At 35.2% G+C, this 25450-nt stretch overlaps 3 protein-coding genes across 5 annotated transcripts in view; 1 reads left to right on the forward strand and 2 right to left on the reverse strand.

Moving 5' to 3' along the window:
* Nucleotides 1-11710, forward strand: part of LOC129807374 (glutathione hydrolase 1 proenzyme-like) — a 53165-nt gene extending 41455 nt beyond the window's left edge. For all 3 annotated transcript variants that reach the window (XM_055856592.1, XM_055856590.1, XM_055856591.1), the window contains 3 exons: nucleotides 5639-6688; nucleotides 11014-11254; nucleotides 11332-11710. In XM_055856592.1, coding sequence (XP_055712567.1) covers nucleotides 5639-6688; nucleotides 11014-11254; nucleotides 11332-11592 — 1552 coding nt within the window. In that variant the 3' untranslated portion in view covers nucleotides 11593-11710. The remainder of the gene's footprint in view (nucleotides 1-5638; nucleotides 6689-11013; nucleotides 11255-11331) is intronic.
* Nucleotides 11711-12103: 393 nt separating this feature from the next.
* On the reverse strand, nucleotides 12104-12753 carry LOC129807375 (cytochrome c oxidase subunit 6A, mitochondrial). The gene is made up of 2 exons (XM_055856593.1): nucleotides 12572-12753; nucleotides 12104-12463 (listed from the first exon to the last, which is right to left on the reverse strand). The coding sequence occupies exons 1-2, from the start codon at nucleotides 12669-12671 to the stop codon at nucleotides 12213-12215; spliced, it is 351 nt and encodes a 116-aa protein (XP_055712568.1). The 5' UTR covers nucleotides 12672-12753; the 3' UTR covers nucleotides 12104-12212.
* Nucleotides 12754-17774: 5021 nt separating this feature from the next.
* LOC129807376 (mRNA-capping enzyme) lies at nucleotides 17775-25140 on the reverse strand. The gene is made up of 2 exons (XM_055856594.1): nucleotides 23876-25140; nucleotides 17775-18721 (listed from the first exon to the last, which is right to left on the reverse strand). The coding sequence occupies exons 1-2, from the start codon at nucleotides 24879-24881 to the stop codon at nucleotides 17910-17912; spliced, it is 1818 nt and encodes a 605-aa protein (XP_055712569.1). The 5' UTR covers nucleotides 24882-25140; the 3' UTR covers nucleotides 17775-17909.
* Between the last annotated feature and the right edge of the window lie 310 nt (nucleotides 25141-25450).

Raw genomic sequence — 25450 nt, forward strand, 5'->3', positions numbered from 1 at the left:
TCCACTTCATTGGATTTATCTCACAAATTAACATTATAGTTGCTGTTGTTTCTGCCACACAGCTTTTCCCACTCAATTCTCAAAAAAGGCAGCTTAAAGATTATTAATACTTAGAGGCAAAATTAAAGTTTTCTAATTCTTGCAGTATACCCATGTAGCAAAATTTGACTAGTCAAGAAAACCAAATTAGGACGTCTCTGAAATAACTTCTAATGGCTCTAACTTTTTTCACTCTCTGACATGTATATTACGTTAATTTGCCGTTAAAATGAGCCCTTCAATATGATTGAACTTTGACCTTCAATCATTTAAAATTGTTAATTTTCCGGTCATTGGTATGCAGGGGCTTAAGAACGAAATTTGCTCATGGGGGGGGGCAAGAATTTTTTTTTATTTTTCAAATTTTTAAAAATATACTGATCCTTAATGGCCCCTACACACTAGAGATAAATATTTATGTCCATATTAAATAGTCTTTCCTACACAATCTTATGGTGTCTACACACTAGAGGAAAATATGTCCATATTGAAGAGTTTTTCCTACACAATTACAGGAAATTTGCTTCTATATTGACATAAATTGCTCTAGTGTGTAGAGGCCATTAGGGAATTTGCTCCAATATGAGCATAAATTTCTCTAGTGTGTAGAGGCCATAAGAGGGAGTATAAATTAGAAGATCAAAAGTGGTCTATATTTTTTTATTGTTTAAATCGATAGATAAACTATCTTAGAATATACCATAAATACTTCAGAAGCTTATTCGAAGTACATTCGAAGTAACAAAGCCGAAAGCAAATGAGCGCTGATCAGAATAGCATGCGCTCGAGCGCACATCCAAAAATTTGAGGCGTGCTTTCTCCACTCCACATTTTTAAAATTTGTCGAATTTGCGGGAAAGATTAAGAAAAAACTTATATACCAACTGAAATGAATAAAGATTTATTTTCTTCAGCATTAAATTCACTTCTAGTTGAACTAAAAGAATTGATGAAAACTTATTCTTCATTTTTTTAGAGCATGTGAAAGTCAAAATTTTGTACCAAAAACATTATCTTTTTTAAAAAAAAAATCTTGAAAAAAGTTCTGATTTAACGATTTACTTCGGGTTTTTTTAGTTTAACTATGAAATACACTAATGGAAATTGATTTTTTTTCTCAGATAAAAATGACGAACTGCAGATTTTCCTGAAGTAAGGGAGTAGTGCGACGAGGCACTCAAGAAAAATTCAAGAATCTTGTCCGTTCCCTTCTCCCCCAAAGAAAAATTCCGAAAACCAGCTAAGTTTTGGCCTTCTAATTGACACTCCCCCCTTAATTCACAATACATTAGGGGGGAGTCTAAGGGCCTCGACAGACCTGAGGATTAGCCGAGAGACGGCTTAGTGTAATTATATTACAAATAATGGCCAAGCTACATTTCCATAATTTTCCACTAAGTCGTTTCTCGGCTTAAGTCGTAAGTGTGTCTAGGGCATAAATTAGGAGACCAAAAATTAACAGTTTTCTTTTTCTGGTTTTACACGATTTTTCATACGAGAAGGATACGATCAAGTCTTTATTTCTTTAGAAAATATAAGAAAAAAAATATTACAAAATGGCTGTCTAACTAGAGCGTTTTGTTGCAGCACTCACTAATTAACGTTAAATGTGTTATCTGATAATTCTTATATGAAGAAGAATTAAAATAATTTTCGATTTTCATAAGTTTGTTTCATATTTAAACCAAGAAAAACTGCTCAAGCGCATGCAAATTTACTTGACAGTCTTTGGCTTTCGTCCCGTATTTTCGAAAATACAATCATTTTCATTAGACATAAGTTTTCAAAAATCGTTTTTAATAACAACAACGAAACCAAGAGGTTTCATAAATGTTTAAGGATTGATCCTGCTTGCAAACTCAAACAATAAATGAAATCCCGCGATTAGTATTGGGAAATAATCACTGATTGTTTTATGATGTAAAACATTTTGTAATAATTCTGTAATTTGTGATAATGCAATCAACCAATGAAAAAAAACAGAAAATTGAATAAAGTAAATCTAACACTGGTATAACGTTCCACGAATGTGAAACGGACGTAACAAACGTGCGACAATCGGTAATAAACTTATTAAACCATGTAATAATTTGTATTGTAAAAATTGCTCAATCATAACGTAGAAGGTATTCCCGACTACGGTAATATACCTTACGGCAAAATAACGTTTTTCTAACTTAATTTTGACACTTTAGTAACATTTTATATCTTACAAGTTCTCCTTCAAATTGTCTGTACTTTGAAATTAAAAAAAAGAGTTATTTAAATTTTTGCCATATTTTTGTAATTAATAATTATTTTCAATTTTGAAAAAATGATAATTTTTTATCAAAATTTTTATTTAGTGCATTCATGAAGTTAAATTTTTATTCTTAAAATTCTATTTTTTATATCGCAAATCCGAGGTTTTTAATTCATTTATGCTGAATATCTAATATATTCGACTTTATTAAAAAAAAAAAGTTAAATTATGCAATGAATTTTTATTAATTTATATTCTTATACTTGGTTAAAAATATAATTCACTAACAGATGTGATTATGAATGAATAATTTGCTGAATTGTTTCTTCAATCTATAAGAAGTGTTTTCAAGTAAGTAAAGAAAGAGTCCATCAAAAATTGAATGAATGGTAAATTATAGATCTACTTGAGAACTGAGTTGAAGGTAATACTTTAAAAGAATAAATAGAGTTACATTTTTTCTTTAGTCACAGTTTGATTTTTTTTAATTTTATATGAACTATTGATTATTTTTATTTTAATCCACTTGAATCCTGACAAATTTATCATAATTCTTTTAAGAAGTGGAAAAAAAACTGATTAGAATTTACAGGCCAGAGTTATACCCATTGTGCCCCTGTAACTGTGAATTAGCGATATAATATGCCCACTAAAAACTATGTAGGGGAAAGTGCACATGCTTCGTACGATCCTAAGCTTCGTAATAACTAAATTTTTCCTATGTTTCTGAATAAATGAGACTCCGCAATATAGGGGAAAGCGTGCTACCTTCGGACGACTCAAGCTTCGAATAGTTCATTTTTTTCTCTATGTTCCTCATGGATTTCACCCAATTTCACCCATAGGGGGAACTGGGGCAGTAGTAAACTGGGGTAGATGTAAACACTGTAATTTTTTTCATTAATTTTCAGACTCCAGAGGATAAAACCCATAAGCATTCATAGATACCACGGGGATGTATGTCCACAGAAGAATTGGTCAATAAAATCCTAATACTTTAAAAATAAAAATCATTTTTCCCGAAAATTTTGATATTTCAATTATTTTGGTCATTTGGATTTCCACCTGGAAATTAAAAACTGTGTAAAATAATCGAAATGTAGCAATACCAGTTCTTTCCTACATCTTTTAGGATTATATTTATGGATTTACTAGACAAATTGAGATTCTCATTATTTCAAAAGAATTAATAATTGGTCAGAAAACAGCATTTGGGGTAGATGTAACCAGGCAATTTCAATTTCACAAAATGAGTAGGTAAAAGAGCGGGAAATTGACCTTCATGCGAAATATCTATAATTCATAGATTACGAAAAAAATTGGTGGTGCTGTGTTCAATAAAAAGTCACATGATGTCAAAATATGGGGAAGCTCAATTGAAAAATGTCTTTGATATGCATGTTTTTAGTTTTTTTGCTATTTTAATTATTCTTTGTAAAAAGTGTCATGATTTTTTGAATAATATACAGTCTTTATATATCTCTTAAGTAATTAAAATAATCGAGAGTGGTGCAAAGTTAATTTCAAGGGTGGGAAAAAAGGTGTTTACATCCTCCCCAGAAAGTGGTTACTTCTACCCCAGGTATTTTGTGAAAAGAGAAAAATGCACAGGGACACAAATTTTATTTTTATGGAAAACTCAATTGTTTTCCAGCATCCGCATTACCTTCGATATATTGCCTATACCCAACGGTAAAACATGAGCTAAGAAATATTTTCCAAAAAATCACGGTGTCCTTGGAAAATCACCTCAAATTCGCATCTATCGAAAATGGTTACATGTGCCCCAGTCTCCCCTAGCTCTTTTCTGAAAATTTCAGGCATTGTACTAACTATTAAAATATAATATTATAATGGACCAAATTCATTTATAACACACTGAAAAATGTTATTTGTGCGAAGCATAAATCATCCGAAGGTAGCGCGCTTTCCCCTATATTTTAAAAACTAGTTTTTAAAATGTGCGTGCAATAAGCCACATTTATTGAGAAACTATGGAAAAATTTAGTCATTACGAAGCTTTGGATCGTCCGAAGCACGGGCCCTTTCCCCTAGCTATGTATGTATTACAAAACTTGAAATGAAACGGTCAGCAGATCTTTAATTGAGACGCATGGCTTTCATTATCTCAGTTCCTCTTTTTGCTCACAACTATTTCTTATTCCGAAAATGAGTCTTAGAATCCTGGTATTTCTTAAGAATAGCTTTTGAAGATAATCTAGCGAACATTTAACGTTATTTTAACCTTTCTTTTAATGTTTTTTTCTCAATATAAAAAATTAAGGATACGGGGCATATTTCTCGACTGATATTACCTTATTATTAATTTTATTTCAAAATAACTCGAAAATAAAAAAAATGCACAAATCAATCTAAGGTAATAAAACAGTAAAAAATCGGTAATGAACTGGTAATTTTCCTAGCTTTTAAACGATAATCTTGATAATACGATCGAAAATAATCACTGAAAAATGTGTGGAGTACACCAGAATTATTCTGGGCTATTCTTGAGATTAAGTAGTTTGCAAAGATCAATCTAAGGTAATAAAACAGTAAAAAATTGGTAATAAACTTGTAAATCATAACCTTTTAACCAATAATCTGGATAATCCGGTCGAAAATGATCACTGGAAGCAGGTATATAATGAACCGAAAGCTCTGGGAAGAAAGAACTTCCATTCTGGGCTATTCCACTCTCATCCAACAATCACCAGATTATCGTTTAAAAATTAATTATACAGGTTTTCCTTTATTTTGGTAATTAGGGTAGAGTCAGCCCTTTTCGCCATGTAAGCACTTTTTCGCCACCTAATATAAAACAACTAATTTAAGGCATTTACGAATAAGTAGCATTTCAACACTCATAATATGTTTTGTTCTAATATCTCAATACGTTATTACGTCTCTTAATTAATTGAAATTCGTTTTTTTTAGATTCTCTAAAATTCTCGAGACGTATCCTAGATATATAGATATATATTGCTTCAAAGTATCTTTATACAAAAATTCATTTTAGTCTGACAAAAATATCACACCTTACGAGGCCCCTAAAGCTTAATGGTGGCGAAAAGTACTGACTCTGCCCTATATTAAACTTTTTTAGAAAATAAAGTGTAAACTGGCAAAGCTGATAAGGCGCAATGAAAACGAAATTACAATATAAAATAGTTTCAACTTGTAACGTCCACTGCCATCTTATCATTGATAACCCTCGTCTAAAGTAGAAACGTTTTTAGATCTAAAAGTCAAACAGTTAAAAATAGCAACTTGGGGTTTTCAAAGGACAAAGCTAGGATGGATTAGCAACCCTATTTTATAAACGTACTCCTCGAACTAATTGTGACCTATTCCTTTCAGAGATGTCTTCACACGTGGCGGTCACGTGGTTGATGCTGCAATCGCCACAATGTTCTGCCTGGGATTGACCAACATGCAGAGCATGGGAATAGGGGGTGGCTTCATTATGAACATTTACCTAAGAGATGCCCAGAAAGCCTACACTCTAGACGCCCGTGAGATCTCTGCAACAGCAGCCCATGAGAAAATGCATCTGCACGACTCGAGAACAACCATTGAGGGTCCACTATCTTTGGGTACTCCCGGAGAACTGATGGGCTACTGGGAGGCACATCAGCGCTTCGGAAGACTACCCTGGAGAGATCTTGTGGCTCCAGCCATTAAAGTCTGCGAGCAAGGCTTTCCCATGAGTCGTCACATGGAAGACTCCACAAAGATCAACCCACGCATCCAGTATGACTACATGCTGCGTGGATTGTTCTTCAATGAGACTACAAACTCCTTCCGGAGGATGGGTAGCATCGTGCGTCCCACTAAACTCTGTGAAACACTGAGGATTGTGGCAGAGAAGGGAGGAGCTGATCTGTACAATGGAACCCTGGCAGATCTGTTTGTAGAAGACCTCAAGGAATTAGGGAGTATCATAAAACGCGAAGATCTCGAGGCTTATCGGGTCAAATGGTCAGATTCGATTCCCATCAAAATGAACGGAGACACAATGTACATCATTCCACCGCCAGGAAGTGGACTCTTGCTAGGTTTTATCATGAAAATCCTCAAAGGATATCATTTCTCAGCGGACAGCATAGCCACGAAGAATGAGACAATCAGGACATACCATCGCATCATTGAGGCTTTCAAGTGGACCTACGGGAAGCGAACTGAGATCGGAGATCCTGAATTCGTCAACATCACGCAACTCATCAATGATCTCACATCGGATGAATTTGCCGAAGGAATCAGACGCAAGATTGACGATACAACCACAAGCCAACAACCCAAAGACTACGGAGGCAACTTCCACATATCTGAAGATCAAGGAACTGCCCACATCTCTCTCCTAGCTCCCAATGGTGATGCTATCTCTGTCACAAGCTCCGTCAACTTCTAGTAAGTAAACTTCTGTAACAATAATAATCAAGCTTCTCTTCATTGGACGACGCAGACAAGTAGAAATTGATTAGCCTGAATGAAACCAAGAGATCAACTTTTATCTCACTATCAGGGAAAAATTACGATAAGATACTGATTTTTTAAACATGTTTTTTTCTCAAGAAGTCAAAGATCTTGAATTTTTAAATCAGCAAATACATGCTTGTCGATCATCTTCTTTATTCTCACATTTGCAGGCAGTAGGAGGTTGTTGCCTTTTAATTCTTCGTAACCGTCGTAAACCGTCAGGTTGTAATCCCTCAACTAAATAGAAAATAAGGAATTTAAAAAAAAAAACTATTTTACAAAACACATTTCACGATAATTTACCCGGTAACAAAATCATCAAGATTGCAAAAAATATTCCAAAATATATTAGCCTCATTATATTCTTTTCAAAATAGTTATTTCAGTTAACAATACAGCTTTTGTAAGAACACAAACAACTAAGCTTTCTCAGACATTTTCCCAGTCATTTATATATAAAATTAATAAATAATAAATATTATTCAACTACTCATTTAATTAAACAAGCAAATATGGGTATCGTTGCGTGAAATTATTATTTAAAAATTAAAAAGATAAACATTCCATGATTTAAAAATGTTTTTTTTTTAATTTAAAAAGAATAGGGCTTGTACAAAAGAATTTATAAATATAAACGATAGAATTCATCTGCAACAGAACTTCTCATATTTTTTAAATATTTCTATTAAAAAAAATTAAAATCAGCTAATAAAATGCGAGAAAAATGACTCTCCTTACTTCCAAGCTAATTGTTAATACTTGATCAGAAAATTACAAATTTCTGAAAGGGTGTTAATATCGAAAATAGATTTTCGAAATTTCGAAGACTCATCTCGAAATTGTTATTTTCGATTACTATGATAATGTCTAAAATACTGTATGTATGGCCGCGACCCCAATAGGGGTAAGCGATTGAAAATGATGATACTGTATGTATGTACAGTAGAGTCTCTCAAATCTAAATATCTCAAATTCGAATAACGTTTGGATTCAAAATGTCAATTGTGAGGTTATGTTAGAAAGTTCATTTTAGGTGAATATCATATTTATGTGCTTCTTCCTGAATGTTTACATACATTATTATCGTATAATGAAAAGGAAGTATGTTACCACAAAAACTTGAGAGAAAGTACGAGAATTTGACTCAAAGTACAATTTAATCTTACACAAATTTCGTTAGTTTTGAAAAAATCGTTCGAATTTGGGAGGTGAGAAATGTCAAAAATACCCCCCGATGAGCGTTCGAATTTAGGAGACTACACTGTAAATAGTTTACTCTGTTATCTTACAAAAAAAATCATACCAAATCCAAAAAGTTTAAAGTTGAAGTTCTTAATATCGAATTTTTAAACAAAACGGAATTCAATTAAGCTTGAACGTTTTAGTGTTTAAGTTTAAATCTTTATTTGCTTCACTTTTACCATCGCATCCTAAGCCCAGATTTCATCTAAATCCCGCTTTTGTTATGTTATTAGAGGAGTTAAACCATGTGTCTAATACAAACTTTAGATCTAAATAAATCTAAATGATCTAAAAAAATCAAATAATACCGTATATATTGAGACAAAAACGGTAAATGCATAATGAAGGTGAGACAAGAAGGAGCTTTGCCTCCCTAAAACGCTATAAAATTTAATTTTAAGAGATAGCAAAGCTTTCCAGCTTTACGAAATAGGTACTCGAACTCACGAGTTAGAGCTCACCGTGAATTAGTTTTCCGCATGATCTTTTGATGCTGAATGGTCTACTAGAGATCAAATTGATTCATTAATCACAAAAGCATTTAAAAATTTAAGAAATCGATACTTGACCGATTCATTACCGACAAAGACCCACGCAGCCGGGTTTGAAATTTCAATACCTGTCCAAAAAATCCAAATTTAACCAAATCGGTTGAAAAATGGGCCCTCCAAAGCTTGCCTTATTATTGACCTTTGACCTTCAATGATTCAAAATGGCGAATTTTCAGGTCATAAGTATGTTTGGACGAAATGTTCGCCTGGACTACCTCTAAAACGTATCCGAAAATCTTTGAAAAAGCTTGAGCCAATTTTAAGAAAAACCGAAAAAACATCGTTTTTAGGGGATAGAAGGGGGATAGGGGAAAAAGGAAAAAGACCGTCTGTGATCATATCCACTTATGGGGGTCGGGGTCATCGAAGACCGGAAGCCGATATTTTTTTTTACCGTTTAAGCTCTAGGACGGGGACAAGTTGAAAAAAAGACAATTATTATAACTGCTCTCTCTTTGAGTTCGAGCAGTAAAAAGAGCATAAAACTGAAAATAAAAGAACGCTAAGATTTATCTCACCTCAATAGTCACTCTCATCTGCAAAAAAAAACGTCTTTAACCCTTTAACGGTGTTTTCTTTAATATGCGAAAAAAAGTTCTAAAACAATGTTTTCTAGGATAATTATGATCCAATAAAGTCGAAAAAACCATCCATTCTTCATTATCTCTTTTAGTTTTGGCGCTAGGTGAGAAAATATAAAAAAAATTTGAAACTCTTTTTTTGCTTCTAAAATTCACATTTTTAGTTTTTTCAAATTTTTTAAATAAAATATACAAAGTAGAATGACACAAAAAGCCTTACCAGAAGTTTTTTGTCACTTACAGTACAAATCCTTATACCGGCTTCAGACTGAAGGTTTAGCCCAGTTCTCGAAGGTCTCAAAAACCTATTATAAATAACAAGCAATTTTATTGATTTTTCAAAATCTAATGAATCATTTGCCCTTATATTCCAATCCTAAACAACAACTTTCTAAAAAATCGTGCCTGATTAGGAATTAGAGGAGTTAAGCCAGATGGCTAAGTCTTACGTCTGAAAAAAGCAAAAGAATAGTATTCCGGCATGCGTTATAATTTATTACAAACGCAAAAAATCATCAAACAGTCATTTTTTGCTGCTCAGAGTCAAGATTATAACTCAGGAAAACAAGATGAATTTCTCCCAAGATTAATACGGGCTTCAGACCTAAGGCTTAGCCATATGGCAACTCTATCAGACTTTTTTGAAAAAATTATTTCAGAATTGAATTATCAAAGATAAATGGCCTATTAGGCTTTCAAAAAGCAATAAAATCCCTTGCTATTTGAGATTTTAGGACCTTCGGGAACTGGTTTAAACCTCCCTAGTCTGAAGACCGCTTAAGAGTATCACAAGCCCTTATATTAGCCAGTAAAGGCAGTCTTAACCAAAACACTCTCCGTGATTTTTCTCCGTAAGCTTAACCCTCTACCGGTGTTTTCTTTAATATGCAAAAAAAAGTTCGAAAACAATGTTTTCTAGGATAATATATGATCCAATAAAGTCGAAAAAACCATCCATTCTTCATTATCTTTTTTAGTTTAGGCACTAGGTGAGAAAATATAAAAATTTTTTGAAACTCTTTTTTCTTCTAAAATTCACATTTTTAGTTTTTTCAAATTTTTTAAATAAAATATACAAAGTAGAATGACATATCTTTTTTTTATTTTAGTCAGATAACTTTAAATCGGTATTTTTATGGAAATTATAAATGAGTTTTTTTGCACTAATATTTTTTGTTGCTTTTTCTCTGACCTGTCACACAAAACTGGGAATAGCAACAAAACGAAGAGTCAAAATGAGTTGAAACTTTCAAAAGATGTTTATAAGACTATTACCGAGGACACTATAGCACTTTTAAATGAATAAAACCTTTATTGTCGCTGTAAATGTGATTTTTGTGAAGACCGCCTGGAGGCGGTTTTACCCGTTAAAGGGTTAAGCCACAAATCTGACAACGTCATAAGCGCACGAACGGAATGTTTTCACTGTTTTCAAAGCCTTCTTTTGATTTCTTATATCTCATATTCAGAATACTACGAGGCAGATTATGATAGCTCTTTTGAAAGGTCTTGGATTTAGCTACAATATACTAAAATTTAAGCTAATATAGATAAAAAATGACGTAGATATTCAATTAAAAATCTATATCTTTGCTGCGTTTTTACAAAATGGCGTTTGTCAATTTTCAATCATTAAGGATTAGCAATTGTTTTCTTTACTTAGGGTCCAAGTGACTCAGACTGATCCTTGAGAATATTTAAGCTGTAAAATCGGTCATACAATGAGTACTTTGGGTCATCGATTAGAGGTCCTTTCGCTGCCAAGCTCGCCAAATTTTGCAGGATAAATATCCTCGAGGACTAAGCCTGAGTTTATTTAGAACCCGACACTGATCTCCAAGTTTTTTTTTAAGAAAACTAAAGAAGTATATTTTCTTTTCAGTTTTGGATGCGGAAACATGGGAAATCGCACGGGGATCATATTCAACAGTGGAATGGATGACTTCTCCTCACCTGGTCTGAAGAATTACTTCGGCCTCCCAGGCTCCCCGCCCAACTACATCCGCCCCCGGAAACGTGCCTTATCCTCAATGTCGCCAACAATTGTCGTGGGCAATGATGGCAATGTGAAGCTGGTAATTGGAGCAGCAGGAGGAACTAAGATTACCACTGCTGTTGCCATGGTGAGTGGAGGAAGATGAGAACCTAAAGAGAACTCAAAGCAGGGAGAGTTTCTAAAACTGATTCTTCTGCATTGCAGGCTACCATGAGGATCCTGTGGTTTGGGCAGGATGTCAAAGAAGCCGTTGATGCTCCACGCTTCCATCACCAGCTCATCCCAATGTGGGTGGACTATGAGTATGGGACTGAGGAGTACATCGTTGAGGGCCTGGAGAGATTGGGTCATAAGACAAATCGCTACAACTACCGAGGCTCCATCATTTGCGCCATCAAGAGGAACGACACTGCAATCTACGGGAATGCAGATTTTCGCAAGGAGGGAGATGTCTTTGGATTCTAGAGGCTCTCTCATTTTATTCTCCCGCCAACTTCCACATCTCAGCAGCTTCTAAATGTTTCCAAATTTCTTCACTATTATAGAATTTTATGTTAATAAACGTATTATTTTTATACGGAAATAATTCAAAGGTCTTCCACATCAGAATCATCTTCGTATCCATTCGGCAGGGCATTGAGGCGTTTGTTGTGGAAGAAGGTCTTAACTCCATCTCCCCAGGGATATTTCTTGCTCCGTAGCCGCATGTGCTCGTAGGGAATGAATTCCGGACGAACGTGTTCGTAATTCAGGAGACAATTTACAAAGGTCAGGCCAACCATTGGGACACAGCCGAAGAAAAAGATGCGTCGCCAGATGATATGCTTGGGAAGTTCAGCAGCTTCTTTGGAACCCTTCCCAACTTTCTCGGAAAAACTCCTAAAGCCAGGAACGAAGATTTTTCTAGACATTTCCTTCAGGAAATTCATTTTTTTTTTCTTTTCAAACAGATTCACTAAAAAGTCTCAATGCCAACTTCGATTCCAATAGCTTTTTATTTAAATTCTCTTACAAGTTACCTCACACATTCCTACTATTCCTCCTGGAAAACTTAAGAGCTTTCCGGGAGTCCCTCAGCCAGCTTTTTAATGGTGATGGGGATCAGGTGTTTCATAGCCAGTGGGCAGGGCATTGGTATGAGGATTGTGGAAGAGGCTCTTGTTACCCTCACCCCATGGGAATCTCTTGGTGCGAATCCTCAGATGTTCATAGGGAACGAATTCCGGACGTGGCTTACCATGGTCCTTCTGATGGCCCAAATAGGCATTCAGCATGCAGAGACCTACAGATGGCAGAGCCACGAAGAAACTCAGTCGCTTCCACAGCTTCCAGCCACCTGGAAATCATCCAAAATACTCAATTTTCCTGCCTCAATTACATAACTTCCCTAACCTCTCCGGGAAGAAGGAAAACAAGACACAAAATCCACTGAAAATTGACTTACCAGAGTGTTCTCCAGCTACAGCCGATGGGCCCTGAACAGCATTGCGGGCTGCAGATGCGGAAAATGTACGACGGAAGCAATGAGAGAGGATCTGAGACATTTTTTCGCGATTTTCTCAAATTTTTAGCAAGATGAAGAAAAACTCACTGACAGCGAGACTTCTTTGTTAAGTTCGACTAGAAACCACTCAAATGTATTAACTTTCCAAAAGAAACTTGACAACAGCAACGGAATGGAATTTGACTTTAAACATCAACCGTTAGTCTGGAAATTTTCCCGTGTTGTTTACTCTTACAAATATCCTAATGATCCTTAATAGAAAATTAATTGATTAATCTTTGACTTTAATTATTTTCATATTAAAATCCTTGCCTGAGTGCCCTTGTAAACAGAGGAGACACCGGGGCCGTATCCTCCGTAAATTTGATTTTGTGGGAAAAGCCAACTCTCCGTGTGGAACTCGCCTATTTGGTATCCACGAAATTTTCGATTGGAAATTTTCTCATAAAAAACCGGGGAGAATTCTCGAGTGGATTCCCGGTGAGAGTTTCATTAATTTACATAGAAAATAAGGAAATAAATTAAAATATCGCGTTATTTAAAGTTTTAAATGGTTTTTAAATGATTATTTGTCTTAACCCATTCCTTACCATGGTATTATACATCATACGCGATTTGAGTGATCTTAGATGATTTATTCCTGGGCAATTTTTATCCGAATTGCTGTCTGGAATGGAATTTTAGTAACTTTAGTTCTTCAATTTCTTGGGAAAAATAGTCCGACAGAGATGGGAATGCATTTTGTTATTGCTTTATTGCTTCGCGGAAGGTCATGCAAAATTTTTGCTAAAATGGCGGATGAAAAATTCGACATCTCGTCGAATTTATTAAAATTGGCCTCTTTTCTCTTTCCTGATTTGAATTCTAGTTGTCAATCAGTTTTCTTCGATAGTTACTCTATCCTAAAGCAATAGAGTTCGTAATGAATTAATGCACAGAATTCAAATTCAGTAACTGTTAAGACGTATGTTTGACAGAGGGGCTCCCCGCACTCCCATAATAGATAAAAAAAATTTCTTTTCAAAAATTTCGTCTACTAATCTGTAGGAAACTAATCTCAAAATATGAACATTCTATCTCAAGTATTTCTGGTACATTGACTGAATGGGTTAATAAATACAATTTCCGTATATTTATCATATTTATAATAAATTTCAATGAAGTTTTTTTCTTAATAAACTGGGCAGGCATTTCGAACTTTTTTCTTATTATCTGTTTTTATTTGTCTAATTTTTTTGAGTTTGATACCAATCATTTTTCAAATTGTTTATTATTTTAGTTTTGTTTTGTTTCAGCTCTCGTGAATAAGAAAACGGTTGTGGCCATTTAATTATTAGATCTTTGAATAACCTATTTATATGCTTAATAAATATGAAATTGAACAGATTTTTAGCAGTTTACTTGGCCGTGAACTCTTTAAAACTATTATTTTTTGTTTTAACTAAAAATGGAGAAAAAAATCGCATAATTTATAGGGAGTTTATCAGGAATAAGGTCTTTTTTAGTAAGTTGAAATTGTTAGATCTCAAGAGTCAACAAAACAAATATTTTTTTTATTTTTTTTATGTACGTGTTCCTCCTTAAATTAGGAAAAAATATATTGAGTGATATTCTTGAAATTTGCATCTATATTATCTTTTTTTATTCAACATACAATCTAAGAAAAAATGTAACTTCTCTATTGAAAAATTAATTACAATACTTGAAACGCTTTCCTTTAGGTTAATAAAGTTTTCATTCGAGAAAATTCCTTCAAATACTCCATGTAAAATAGAAAATAAAACGGATAATGTCTAGAATTTTCCGCGAAAAACATATCAATTTTGAATTTTACTCTTGTATGCATATCAGTATCTTATAAATTTCAAATTTTCAAAGATCTTTCAATTTTTGTCAAATTGACTATAGTTCTTATCTGTGTTCTTATAGAGATAAAACCGAATTCTGAAAGGGAATAAAATTCTATAACTAATTCTGTAATAATAGAAAAATCAAAAAAATCCTCAAACTGTCGTTAAAATAGCGGATTTATCAAACATTGCGAAACTATCATGAATATTTGACGAGGTTCTCAAGTATTACAAAAATGTTACAAAAATACTCGTCAAATCCGAAAACAATACCTAATTAGCGACTAAGAAAACTTTCCTTGGCGAAAACTCGTAACCTTCTTAACATTTAATAGGCTTTGTCGCTTGAAAATTGGTTCGAAATATCACAAAAAATGCAAGAAAATGAGAAAATATTGAAGATAATTCTTGTCAAATTACTTTAAAAAAAAAAGAAATAATTAAATGGTAATTGGCTTTTTGTTACAAAAAACTCTGAAAATTCACTTTAGCATTATTTGACAATTTTCAGAAAATTTATACAAAACCACAAGGAAATGAGAAAATCTTTATACGTATAAATACGTATTTATAATTGAATTGGTACAAATACAAAGAGCAAATTTAATTTAATAAAGGGTAAGTTTCTTTAAGTTCTTTACTGTAGTAAAATATTAAAAGAGAAATTTGACATGGAATGCCGTTGCGTTGGAGTCATTTAAGTGTTAAAAGGATGAGTCGCGATGAATAAATCACAGCTTATAAGGCCCTTGACAGACCTGAGGATTAACGAAGAGACGGCTTAGCGTAATTATATGAGAAATAATGGTCAAACTACATTTCCATAATTTTCCACTAAGTCGTCTCTCGGCTTAAGTCGTAAGTGTGTCTATGGCATAACAATGTTATTTAATTCTTTCTTCACTCATTTAATTTATAATTACTTAAGTACACCGTTGGCAATAATCATAGCTCCACTTTTCCATACTGGAAAAACTTTCAAAAAAAATTTTGGACAAAAAATAAAATTATCATTTAAATGTGTTTTCAAACCGATATGAAAAATTGCCATTAGAATTTCATACCGTTAGAACTGTGAGTACTGTGATAGAATCTTTATCATAATGGCGATTTTTGGGTGGCAATAATTACACTGCGCAACAGCAAAAAATGTGATGTCAAATGACCGGTATTTTCGGATTCCTTGGTGTCTCCTGAGTGATAACTCCGAAGAAAGTTATGGTCTATCACGTCTAGTTTCTGAGCTAGATTAAGATGAAAATCTTTAAGAAATTGCTTAAAATATTTTATGAAATTTGTTTTATCTCAAAAATGGTACATCCTGGGATGTTGACGTCAAAGGATGACTCAAGGATGTGTAGAGGAGGACTCAAGGAAAATTTTCCTGGAACAAACTATATCCCTATCTCCTCATTTTCCCTGAAGTATTTCAGATTTTCCTCATAAATCCCTAAATATCCTTAAATCCATTAAAAGGATGCATAGGGCGACTTGCATCGTTTACAAAAATATTCTCCTGAACATCATAGGATCATAAAACTTTCCATTATCCCCAGAAATTATGCATTTAAATTACTTTTGAACATGTGGACAACTCAAGAAATCCAGTTCTCTCGCCATCACCACTAAAAATCTTTAAGATATAGGAAGAAATATTTTATTAAACATTCATTCATTCATTTTCAACCGCTTATCCCTATTGGGGTCGCGGGCATTTTTTTATTAAACATATTTTATCCAAATAACAGTACATCGTAGGATGTTAGTATGGTGTTAATGTCAAAGGACATTCTGTGGAGGGGGACTCAAGAAAGATTTTCCTAGGAAAAAAAACTATAATCCCTATTTCTTTTTCCCCTGTGATTTTCTAGTTTTTCCATTTAAATCGCTGAATATCCTTCAAATTCATGAAAAGGATTGTTTGTAAGGACACGACTACCATATATAAAAATTCTTCTGAAAAAAAGAGTAAGGAGCTCTGAAGATCTTAGGATGCTAAAAGTATCGTTAGCTAGAAATTACATACACAAAAAAAAATTGTGGCCAAATTTAAATCACTGATAAATATTTTATTGCACTGATTTATAACTGCTGTTTGAGAAATATTTTATCATTGCGAATGCACTATACTATACCAATAAGTATGATTAGTGAGATTTCACTTCTTAATTGATTAGTTAATTGAACTAAATTAATTCTGCTCTTTTCGTAAATTCCACATAATATTTCATAAATATTGTTATAGCATAAAAAGAACATAAATTTTCTGCGGTATAATGTTAATTTTTTTTTGTGTATGTAATTTCTAGATAACGATACTTTTTCTAAAGACCACCTAAGATAAAGATTCTAAAGACCACCTTAGTCGCTTGAAATTCTGTTTTGCGACAAAATCAACAGGACATGATGAGACTAAGCAGTCAGCATTGTTTTACATCAAATTTGGGTAGAAAACTTGTTTTTTTTTCGACTGTAACACGGGAAATTGCACACTTTTGCCTCTAACAAAAGAAGATTTTTAGCCCTGGGAGTGGTTTAAAATGCATATATATCGGCTATATGGACAAATTCGGTTGAAAGGTGATAGAATCTTGTCATTTTTATGAAAATTTTTTGGTTGTCAATTCCCATCCCTTTCAAGACCTTAATTAATCCCTTATTTTTGTTCATTAAACATGTTCCTTACAAAATTTCAGAAAAATTCATGAAAAACTTTATAAAAATGATTCTAATTAGCTTAATAAAGTTATTAATTAAATTACTAAAAGATATTTACCTTCACTAAATGAAAATAAATACCCTGGAGCCAAATTTATTGAATGGAGCTATAATTATTGCCACCCAAAAATCGCCATTTTGATAAAGATTCTATCACAATACTCACAGTTCTAACGGTATGAAATTCTAATGGCAATTTTTCATATCGGTTTGAAAACACCTTTAAATGATAATTTTATTTTTTGTCCAAAATATTTTTTTCAGTTTTTCCAGTATGAAAAAGTGCTATGATTATTGCCAGCCTTGCCAGCAGTGTATTCAGATTTTTGCGACCAAAAACAGCGCGCGGAATGTCAAAAAACGATTTCCACAAAAAGTTCCACACGAAAATCTCACCTGATTCTCTCCGATATTCGTGGATACAGAGAGTGAGCAGGTGGGAAAAATAGGGGAAAATGTCACGGAGAGAAGCTCGCGTAAAATTTTCTCTCACAAAGTGGAGGATGGTAATTTCCAATAAGAAAGCTTTCCAGTCATCCGGCGTCCCCATAGTCAACCCTCCAAAAACCTTCCAATTTCTCTGCTCTGAATAATTTATTCCTTTTCTTTATACCAGGAATTCTCCTAAAAACACTCAAATCTTTCATAAAAGTAACAGAAGTAAACAAAAAAAATTCTCCTTTAGCTAACGCACAGTCGAAATGATTTTTTTAGGCGATGCTAGGAGGTGGCATGGTTCCTGAGTCAATGAAATCAAGGAGCATCTCCGTGGTGACAGGATGTTTAATGCTGTTGCAGACACCAACAGCCGTTGAGTAGCTATTGGGAAAGGATTTGTCTGTGCGTTCACGCATAAAGACCCAATTATTGTTCTCAAATTTACATTCGATGATCTTATTGTTGAGATCCTTCAGAGCCTTTGTGTACTTGATTTGAGCAAATGGAGCAGTCAATTGTCCCACATACAGTAGCCCAATTTTACGCTTGAGAATCCCCACGCCACTCTCCTCAGCTATCTTCAGCTTGAAATCCACCGAACACATATCCAGTGGCTTCCACTTGAGCACCTCAAAGCACTGCCCAGGCTTGTAGGGATCCCTCGATGGCTGAAAGATCAGACCATCGGGTTCATGGCTCAGAGTCTTGGCAAATTTAGGTGCCAACAGAGCTCTGGCCTGAGTCACGTCCCAGAACATCTTGTGGCGCACACTAAAAGGCTCCCGGTTCTTATCTATGAGTCCTTGCCGGAAAGCTGCATAGCGTGGCTTGATGATGTCCTCCTCGATGCACTTGAGACGCGTCGGATGGAACGGCATTTGACCCACATCCTCATCCTCAAACTTCACCACATCGTACACCAAGTACCGAGGGATACTCAGACCATTCACCTTGTCAATCACCATCTCGCCATCCACGAGGGTATTGGTCAGGTGACGTTTGAAGTCTGATCTATGAGGGAACCTCAGTCCTTCAACTTCGAAGCACGCATGATCGCGATCGAAGAAGAAAATCTCATTCTCACCTGCAAGAAAGAATTTAGTATCATTGGGAAAGCTCGGAAAGCTAATATTTCGAAATGCATGATGGTGCGTGTCTAAGATAAAATCTCCCTGATATCGATTATAATCCCCCAAGTGTGTCTCGGCTAAAAGTAAAATCTAAGTTGATTCGAGCAAAAAAAAAGACTGACTAATAATCCTCTATATCACACTTGAACCTAGGATAAAATGCCAGTAATTTGTGCATTTTAAAAGAAAAACTGGAATCAAAAATGGTCTATAGAGGCCTCTACACATTCTTATCATTCACAAGTAGAGTTTGAAAAATTCGAAAATCTATTTGAAAAGCCAAAAGAGACATTTATTCTTACTTTTTGATACTTTCACAGGTGGCTGAAGTACATCATTTCGAATTTCGAAGTGTTCATGTGTCAAAATATGTTGGAATTCCTTCACTTTGTTACAAAGAAAAACATAAAGCAACGACGTTTGTTGTTTCTGTTCTATTATTTTATGAGTCCGTAATCACTGAAAAACTTTTTTGCGAGCTTTTTAGTGCAATACTTCATAAAAAATTTCTCCGCCTTGTTCGAAAACGTATTACGAAAATTCAAAATTAAATTTGCATTCTTCGAACATCAACGACTTTTTGTGCAAATAGAGTTCCATTTACCTTTTATCCAAGACACTATTGGAGAATCAAAATCTACTTATGTTTGCACCCATTTTGGGAGGAAATTGTCTGCATTGGTAAAGATGGAAATGTCAAAATTCTGTCAAAAATGCAAATTTTTGACGAAAATTGCTCTCAAAGGTAGAAACCCAAGATAAGACCTCAAAAATGGACAAGGAACATTTATTAAACTGGATTTATGATATACTTCACAGTACAAAAGACGAGCTTGGTATTTCGAAACTATATCGAACATAGAATTTTTGTAAAAAATATACTTTATGGACAGAGATACTCAAAATTAAATAAAAAAGGAATGGTAAAGCTCAATGAGCGGAATTATTTTGAGACGTCTTCTACACAGGAAGATTTAAAAATCTACCCTTTTTATGCCATAAAGGCGTCTTTTTTTTTGGGAATTTTGAAATGCAGCCCATAATGCTATGCATCGATGAGTCTCGAGAAGTGTCCCCTAGTGGTTCATTTCTGAAATAAATTTTCTTTACTTTCTATTTTAGCTTCCCCAAGTGTGACTTGACTAAAAACAATGTCTAGCAGACTTTTCATTTTATTTCGAAACTTTTCGAACTTCTGTCACACGGTGCTTGAATTCTTTTTTAATAATGTACCTTATTAGATTTTGAATTATTTTCATATGGACATTGCACTTTTGTGAAAAATTTACGAAACAAAAAACAAATAGATTGACTTTCGAGGTTTTCGAACATAAACAAATGGAGCTTACGAAAAAGGAGATTTTATGCGCTGAAAGATAGGAAAAATGCACCGAATTAAATCTCAATAGAGAACATTTATTTCGAAATGAATATTTTGAATGAAAATATTCACGTTTAGATGGTTTAGATCCTCCTTGAAAAAAGATTTCGCATTAAAATTATCCTCGTTTAAACGGTCTTTTAAGGATAGAAAACTTTATTCGGAAATAAAAGTCCTTCATTTAGCTTTAAAGCGATACACTTTTAACTATTTTTCGGTGAATTAAGTCTCCTTCTTCGAAAGCTGCGTTCGTTTCCCGTCAAATCATTGCTCTACCTGCCGATTTTACTCGGAGGTTTTTTGAATTTTAACGGTATATTCTAGTACATTCAGAGAAAATCTGCAGATTCTCGGCAGAATTTCTCCCTAGAAAATCTGCATAACCTCCATTACTTCACAAAAATATTGTTGATTTATGAAGAAACTGTAGAAGTTATAAAGAAAATTGTATGCTCTGCTTAACAAGCATTACCGAGTACACATTTTAGATAAGTAAAAAAACTGCGAGCAAAAATACTAATTTCTTAAAAATCACCAATCGAATGATACAAAAACACGAAATTTTGGTCGACACTCTGTTTAAAGTTTTCACTTCACTTTTCTCTACTTGTAACACGGCGTCGCAGAATTCTTTATTTTATATAAACACCGTGATATCACTAAGAATAACTCTATAGAATTTTGCAAACTTCAGTGAAAAATTTTTCCATCTCTTCTGACACTTGTCTGGAAAGTCTGGAATGTAGAAAAAATCTACAGAATATCTACAGAAATTCATCAGAGATTCGTCATAAATCTGCCGAAATATTCTGACGAATTTTGTCCCAAGCCCAAATAAAATTCGTAAGAATTCATTCATTCATTCATTTTCAACCGCTTATCCCTATTGGGGTCGCGGGCCCATGACATCCAATCTAGCAGCCCACGCCTGTCGGTCCTCCGCCACTTCAGGAAGATGTTCGGGTTCGATCCCGAGGCGTTCCAAGGCAAGATTCTGAATTTGATTCAACCACCTTGTCCTAGGTCTGCCTCGAGGCCGAGGTCTCCTCACAATGGCTTGCATAGCTTTTCTGGGGAATCTTTCTTCATTCATGCGTTGAACATGTCCATACCATCGAAGTTGTGATCTCTCAACCCGAAGAAGCAGCTCCTCGACTCTTAGTTCCTCACGAACGGACACATTCCTCACTCGATCTCTGCGAGTGATTCCCTTTACCGCTCGAAGGTACCTCATCTCGGCAGCTTGTACTCGCGATCTTACCCTTTCGGTCATTACCCAAATCTCATGACCATAGGTGAGAATAGGAATGAACACAGCTTTGAAAACCGATAATTTAGCCGATCGACTAAGCTCGACCTTCCTCAACACGCTTCTGCCAAGCTCCCTCATTACTGCAGAAGCCTGACCGATTCGCGACGAGAGTTCTGCCTCCATCCTACCATCACTCGTGAATAACACCCCGAGATACTTGAACTTCTCCACCTGTGTCAATGAGTCTCCACTAACATGTAGAGTGCATTTCACAGATTGTCGGGAAATCACCATTACTTCCGACTTACCCACGTTCACCTTCATACCTGTTTCGGCACAAACATTTACAAATCTGTCAAGTGTGCGCTGAAGCTCTTCTTCGGAAGATCCAAAAAGAACCAAATCATCTGCATAGAGGAGATGGCTCACCCTGAAATCCCCAATACGAATCGCATTCCGCCCCCGACTGCGTTCCATAATCTTGTCCATGTATATTATGAACAACAATGGTGATAGAACACACCCTTGACGCAGTCCAACACTCACTTGAAAACCTTCCGATTTGGATCCGTTTACACGAACACAGCTACTACAGTCTCTGTACAATGACTGAATGGCTCCTACCAATTCTTCATCCAGTCCGTACTCGTGCAGTACATCCCAAAGTCGTTCTCTCGGTACTCGGTCATATGCTTTTTCCAAATCTATGAAACAAGCATAGAGTGGAATTGCATACTCCCAAGCCTTTTCGACAATCATCCTCAGGGTAAAAAGCTGATCCGTGGTGCTTCTACCAGGTCTGAAACCGCATTGTTCCTCACCCAGTCTGGGTTCGACTAGGTAGGACTCTGGGTAAGAATATCTACAGAATTTATCTGCAGATATTCTGTAGAGGTGTAGATTTTCTCTACAGAAATCTTAAATCTGCAGATATTATTTGACGGGTAGACTCTTCGATATCCGGCTGACTGGGGGACAAAATGACATTTAGGTTTTTTGAATGATCAACGGTTTTTCTATTTTGTGCAGTGTGAATTTATTTTCTGTCTGACAAAGAAAAAGAGAATTTTCTTCATGGTGTGCTTATGTTTTATTTTTTATCACAATTATGTATTAAAAACTTCGATACAATGTTAATAATACTTTAGTTCACTCTGGACAAACTTCATGTTTAGTAAAAATAATTTTGAATATATCAACCGCCAGTGTTTGGCAGCTGTCACCAGGATAACGAAGTGCCGGATAACGAAGAGTTGAGTGTAAATATTAAAGTCGAAAAAGGTACGAGTGTGTCTCGGCTTTAAGTTTTTAATCTTGATAGTAATGGTTCAGTCACGTTAGGCAATAAAATCCATCGATTAAGTTTTGTAAATTTACTAATCCTCATAATAACACTGAGAGAAATCCGAAAAAGTTAAAATAACATTCCGGAAATGTTAATTTTACCCTGCAGTATTGCTCCGAAATCGGTGTAAATATTACTCTTTTTAGGTATATTAGGGGTTAAATTAAACCTTTTTCATGTTAATTTTACCCTTAAAAAGGTGTAAAATTAACATTAAAAAAAGTTGATATATTTTTACACCTAAAAAGTGTTAAATTTATGAGGAAAAAAGTTAATCGCACCCTCTTTTTTTTCTCAGTGAAATAATAAAGGTAAGAACAATGGTTGCAATTTTACGTCACTTTAATAAAAGTTTATATAATTTTGTGTACTGGCTAAACTGTCACGATTACTGTGGGACTTTTAGATTATTCCACACGCAAGTTTATGCAATCAAAGATGTGTAAATTTGCGAAGAAATTGTAAGAGATTTACGGTCTCTCAGTTTTTTCAGAGTTTCACTTTTTTCGAAGAAATAAAAAAAAAAAGAAAATAAGCCAAGACTAAATTATCAACGGGAATGGGATGAGCATAGTAAGAACTTTCTTCGTGTTTTTTTTTCATGTCTACCTGTTTCAAAATAAAAAAAAAACTTCTAAGTAATTTCTAGAAAAAACAAATACAAAACATTTCATTTTAATTTTTGGTGAGTGTCTCAGCCAAACTTGAAAATTTTACAAAGTTTTCACGATCATTTTTTCAATAATTTTAGGGTAATTTTCTTTTCTATTATTACTAGTATTTCTCAGATAGTATTCTTTCATTATCTGTCTTATTATTGTGAATTTCGATAAGAATATCTCATGAAATCATAAAATTATGGAAAAGCACTTTTAACATTTTTATAATTTTCGCAATTACGATTAAACATTTTTCATTTTCCATTCTAAATTAATCGAAAATAAAATGAATTTCTTAACAAGGAAATGAGTTTCTCGTAAATTTTTTAGTTAATGGGTATGTGTCTTGGCTTATTGTTTTCAATTTTCAACTGTCAATGCGTCTTAGCTAAAAAAATCGATTTTTCTTTTCCGAAATAGTAAAAGGACTGTCAAATTTTGGGATACAATTTTAGATTCAGATTAGCTTACCTTTGATCAGCATCATGTATCTCGTCCCATCGGCTTTCCAGGACACATGGTAGGGCTTCTCGTGCAGCAGCTTGAGATTGGACATGTCCATGGAGACGGGCTGTGATCCTGGGAAGCCATTGCTGTTCCAGTTGCACATGGCCTGACACAGAGCTTGAAGCTCTGACAGTCTTGGTTGATCCGTCACGAGTTGCACTCCTGGAACTCCTGCCATGAAAGTGGCATTGAGATTTAAGAACTCTCGCTTCTTCTTCTTCGGCTGCGAGGTGCTGGACTCTCCGGAAGCATCGCCATTGGCCTCCGTGTCCTCCTGATCACTTCCTGGAGAATCTGAGGGACGTTTTGGCGCTCTGGCAACTGACTGTGGCTGATGCCTGGGTTCCCTTTCGCTGTCATCGTATTCCAAATGCCAGGGTGGTAGCTCTGGCGGAGGTGGGGTATCTTCCACATCATCGTAGCGCTCATAGAGCTCCCGAATGTAGTCTCCTTTGTAGATTCCTGGCGGTCTGGCGTCTGCAAAGGCCTTCATGGCGGCTTCCACTGAGAAATCCATCCTCTCGACCAGATAGCAAGAGATCAGGAAGCCCGTCCGGTTGAATCCGTGTGTACAGTGCACCCCAATAATGTCCAGGGGATGATTGAGGATAAAATTGTCCACTAGCTCTATGAATGAGAGAGTTTGTTCCCTCGAGGGCGTTTCTCCGTGACCACGACACTGCAACTTCACATATTCTGCCCCAGCATCCTCCACAATCCGTCTGTCGTAGAACCTAGACGTATTTGTCAGATCAATCCACATTCCCAGGCGTCTCTTGTGCATCCGGAGACTCTGCATCACCATGTCCGGCGAGAAGCAAGCCTCCACGGGCAACTGAGAGTCAAAACGCTCATCCAGAGGCGTCTTGAAGGCCAGAAACCTGTCGGCTATGAAGCCATCTGACTTCCTGGGGCAGTGAAGCCATCGATCCGGCACAGGACCGGGATTTGAGCCTCGATTTCTGCTCATAATTGCGGTGAAAGTGTCTCTCACTTTGACCTAATGATGTGGCTTCCGGAGGCGCTTGTTGCTTCAATTTCTTCCCGATTTATCACTCAATCACTTTCTTGCACACATTGATAAGCACACCACGTAATCTAGACACTCAACTCTGCCATCTAAGAATGGTAGGGATCACGAGATGGCAAGGGAAATTGAGAAAATTCAGAGAGAAAAAGAACCGTGCATCTGCGATGCAGAACAAAACACAATTTCCAGTGTCAGAGAGGAGCACTTTCCAGTCATTGGAACTTGACGAAAGTTGTGGAATGTTTTCCGCGGCAAAAAAATACGAGGGAAATTTAAATTTAACTGACTTCAATGAAAAGTTGAACAAGATTTTCCTCCCAAAGAATTATTGGGATTACTCAAGGGATTTTCATTTTCCTCACTTACTTCGGGCCTGGCTGGTTGTCTGCTATTTTTACTGGAGTCTGTAATAAAGGAAAGAGCATTAATTTTCCTGGAGACCGATCTCTAAAAAGATTTTTGCAAGAGTCCAGAAGCATATTTTTTGGAGCTAAATAAAATCTCTTGGG

This window comes from Phlebotomus papatasi, chromosome 3 (assembly GCF_024763615.1).
Source record: "Phlebotomus papatasi isolate M1 chromosome 3, Ppap_2.1, whole genome shotgun sequence".
NCBI classification, from domain to species: domain Eukaryota; kingdom Metazoa; phylum Arthropoda; class Insecta; order Diptera; family Psychodidae; genus Phlebotomus; species Phlebotomus papatasi.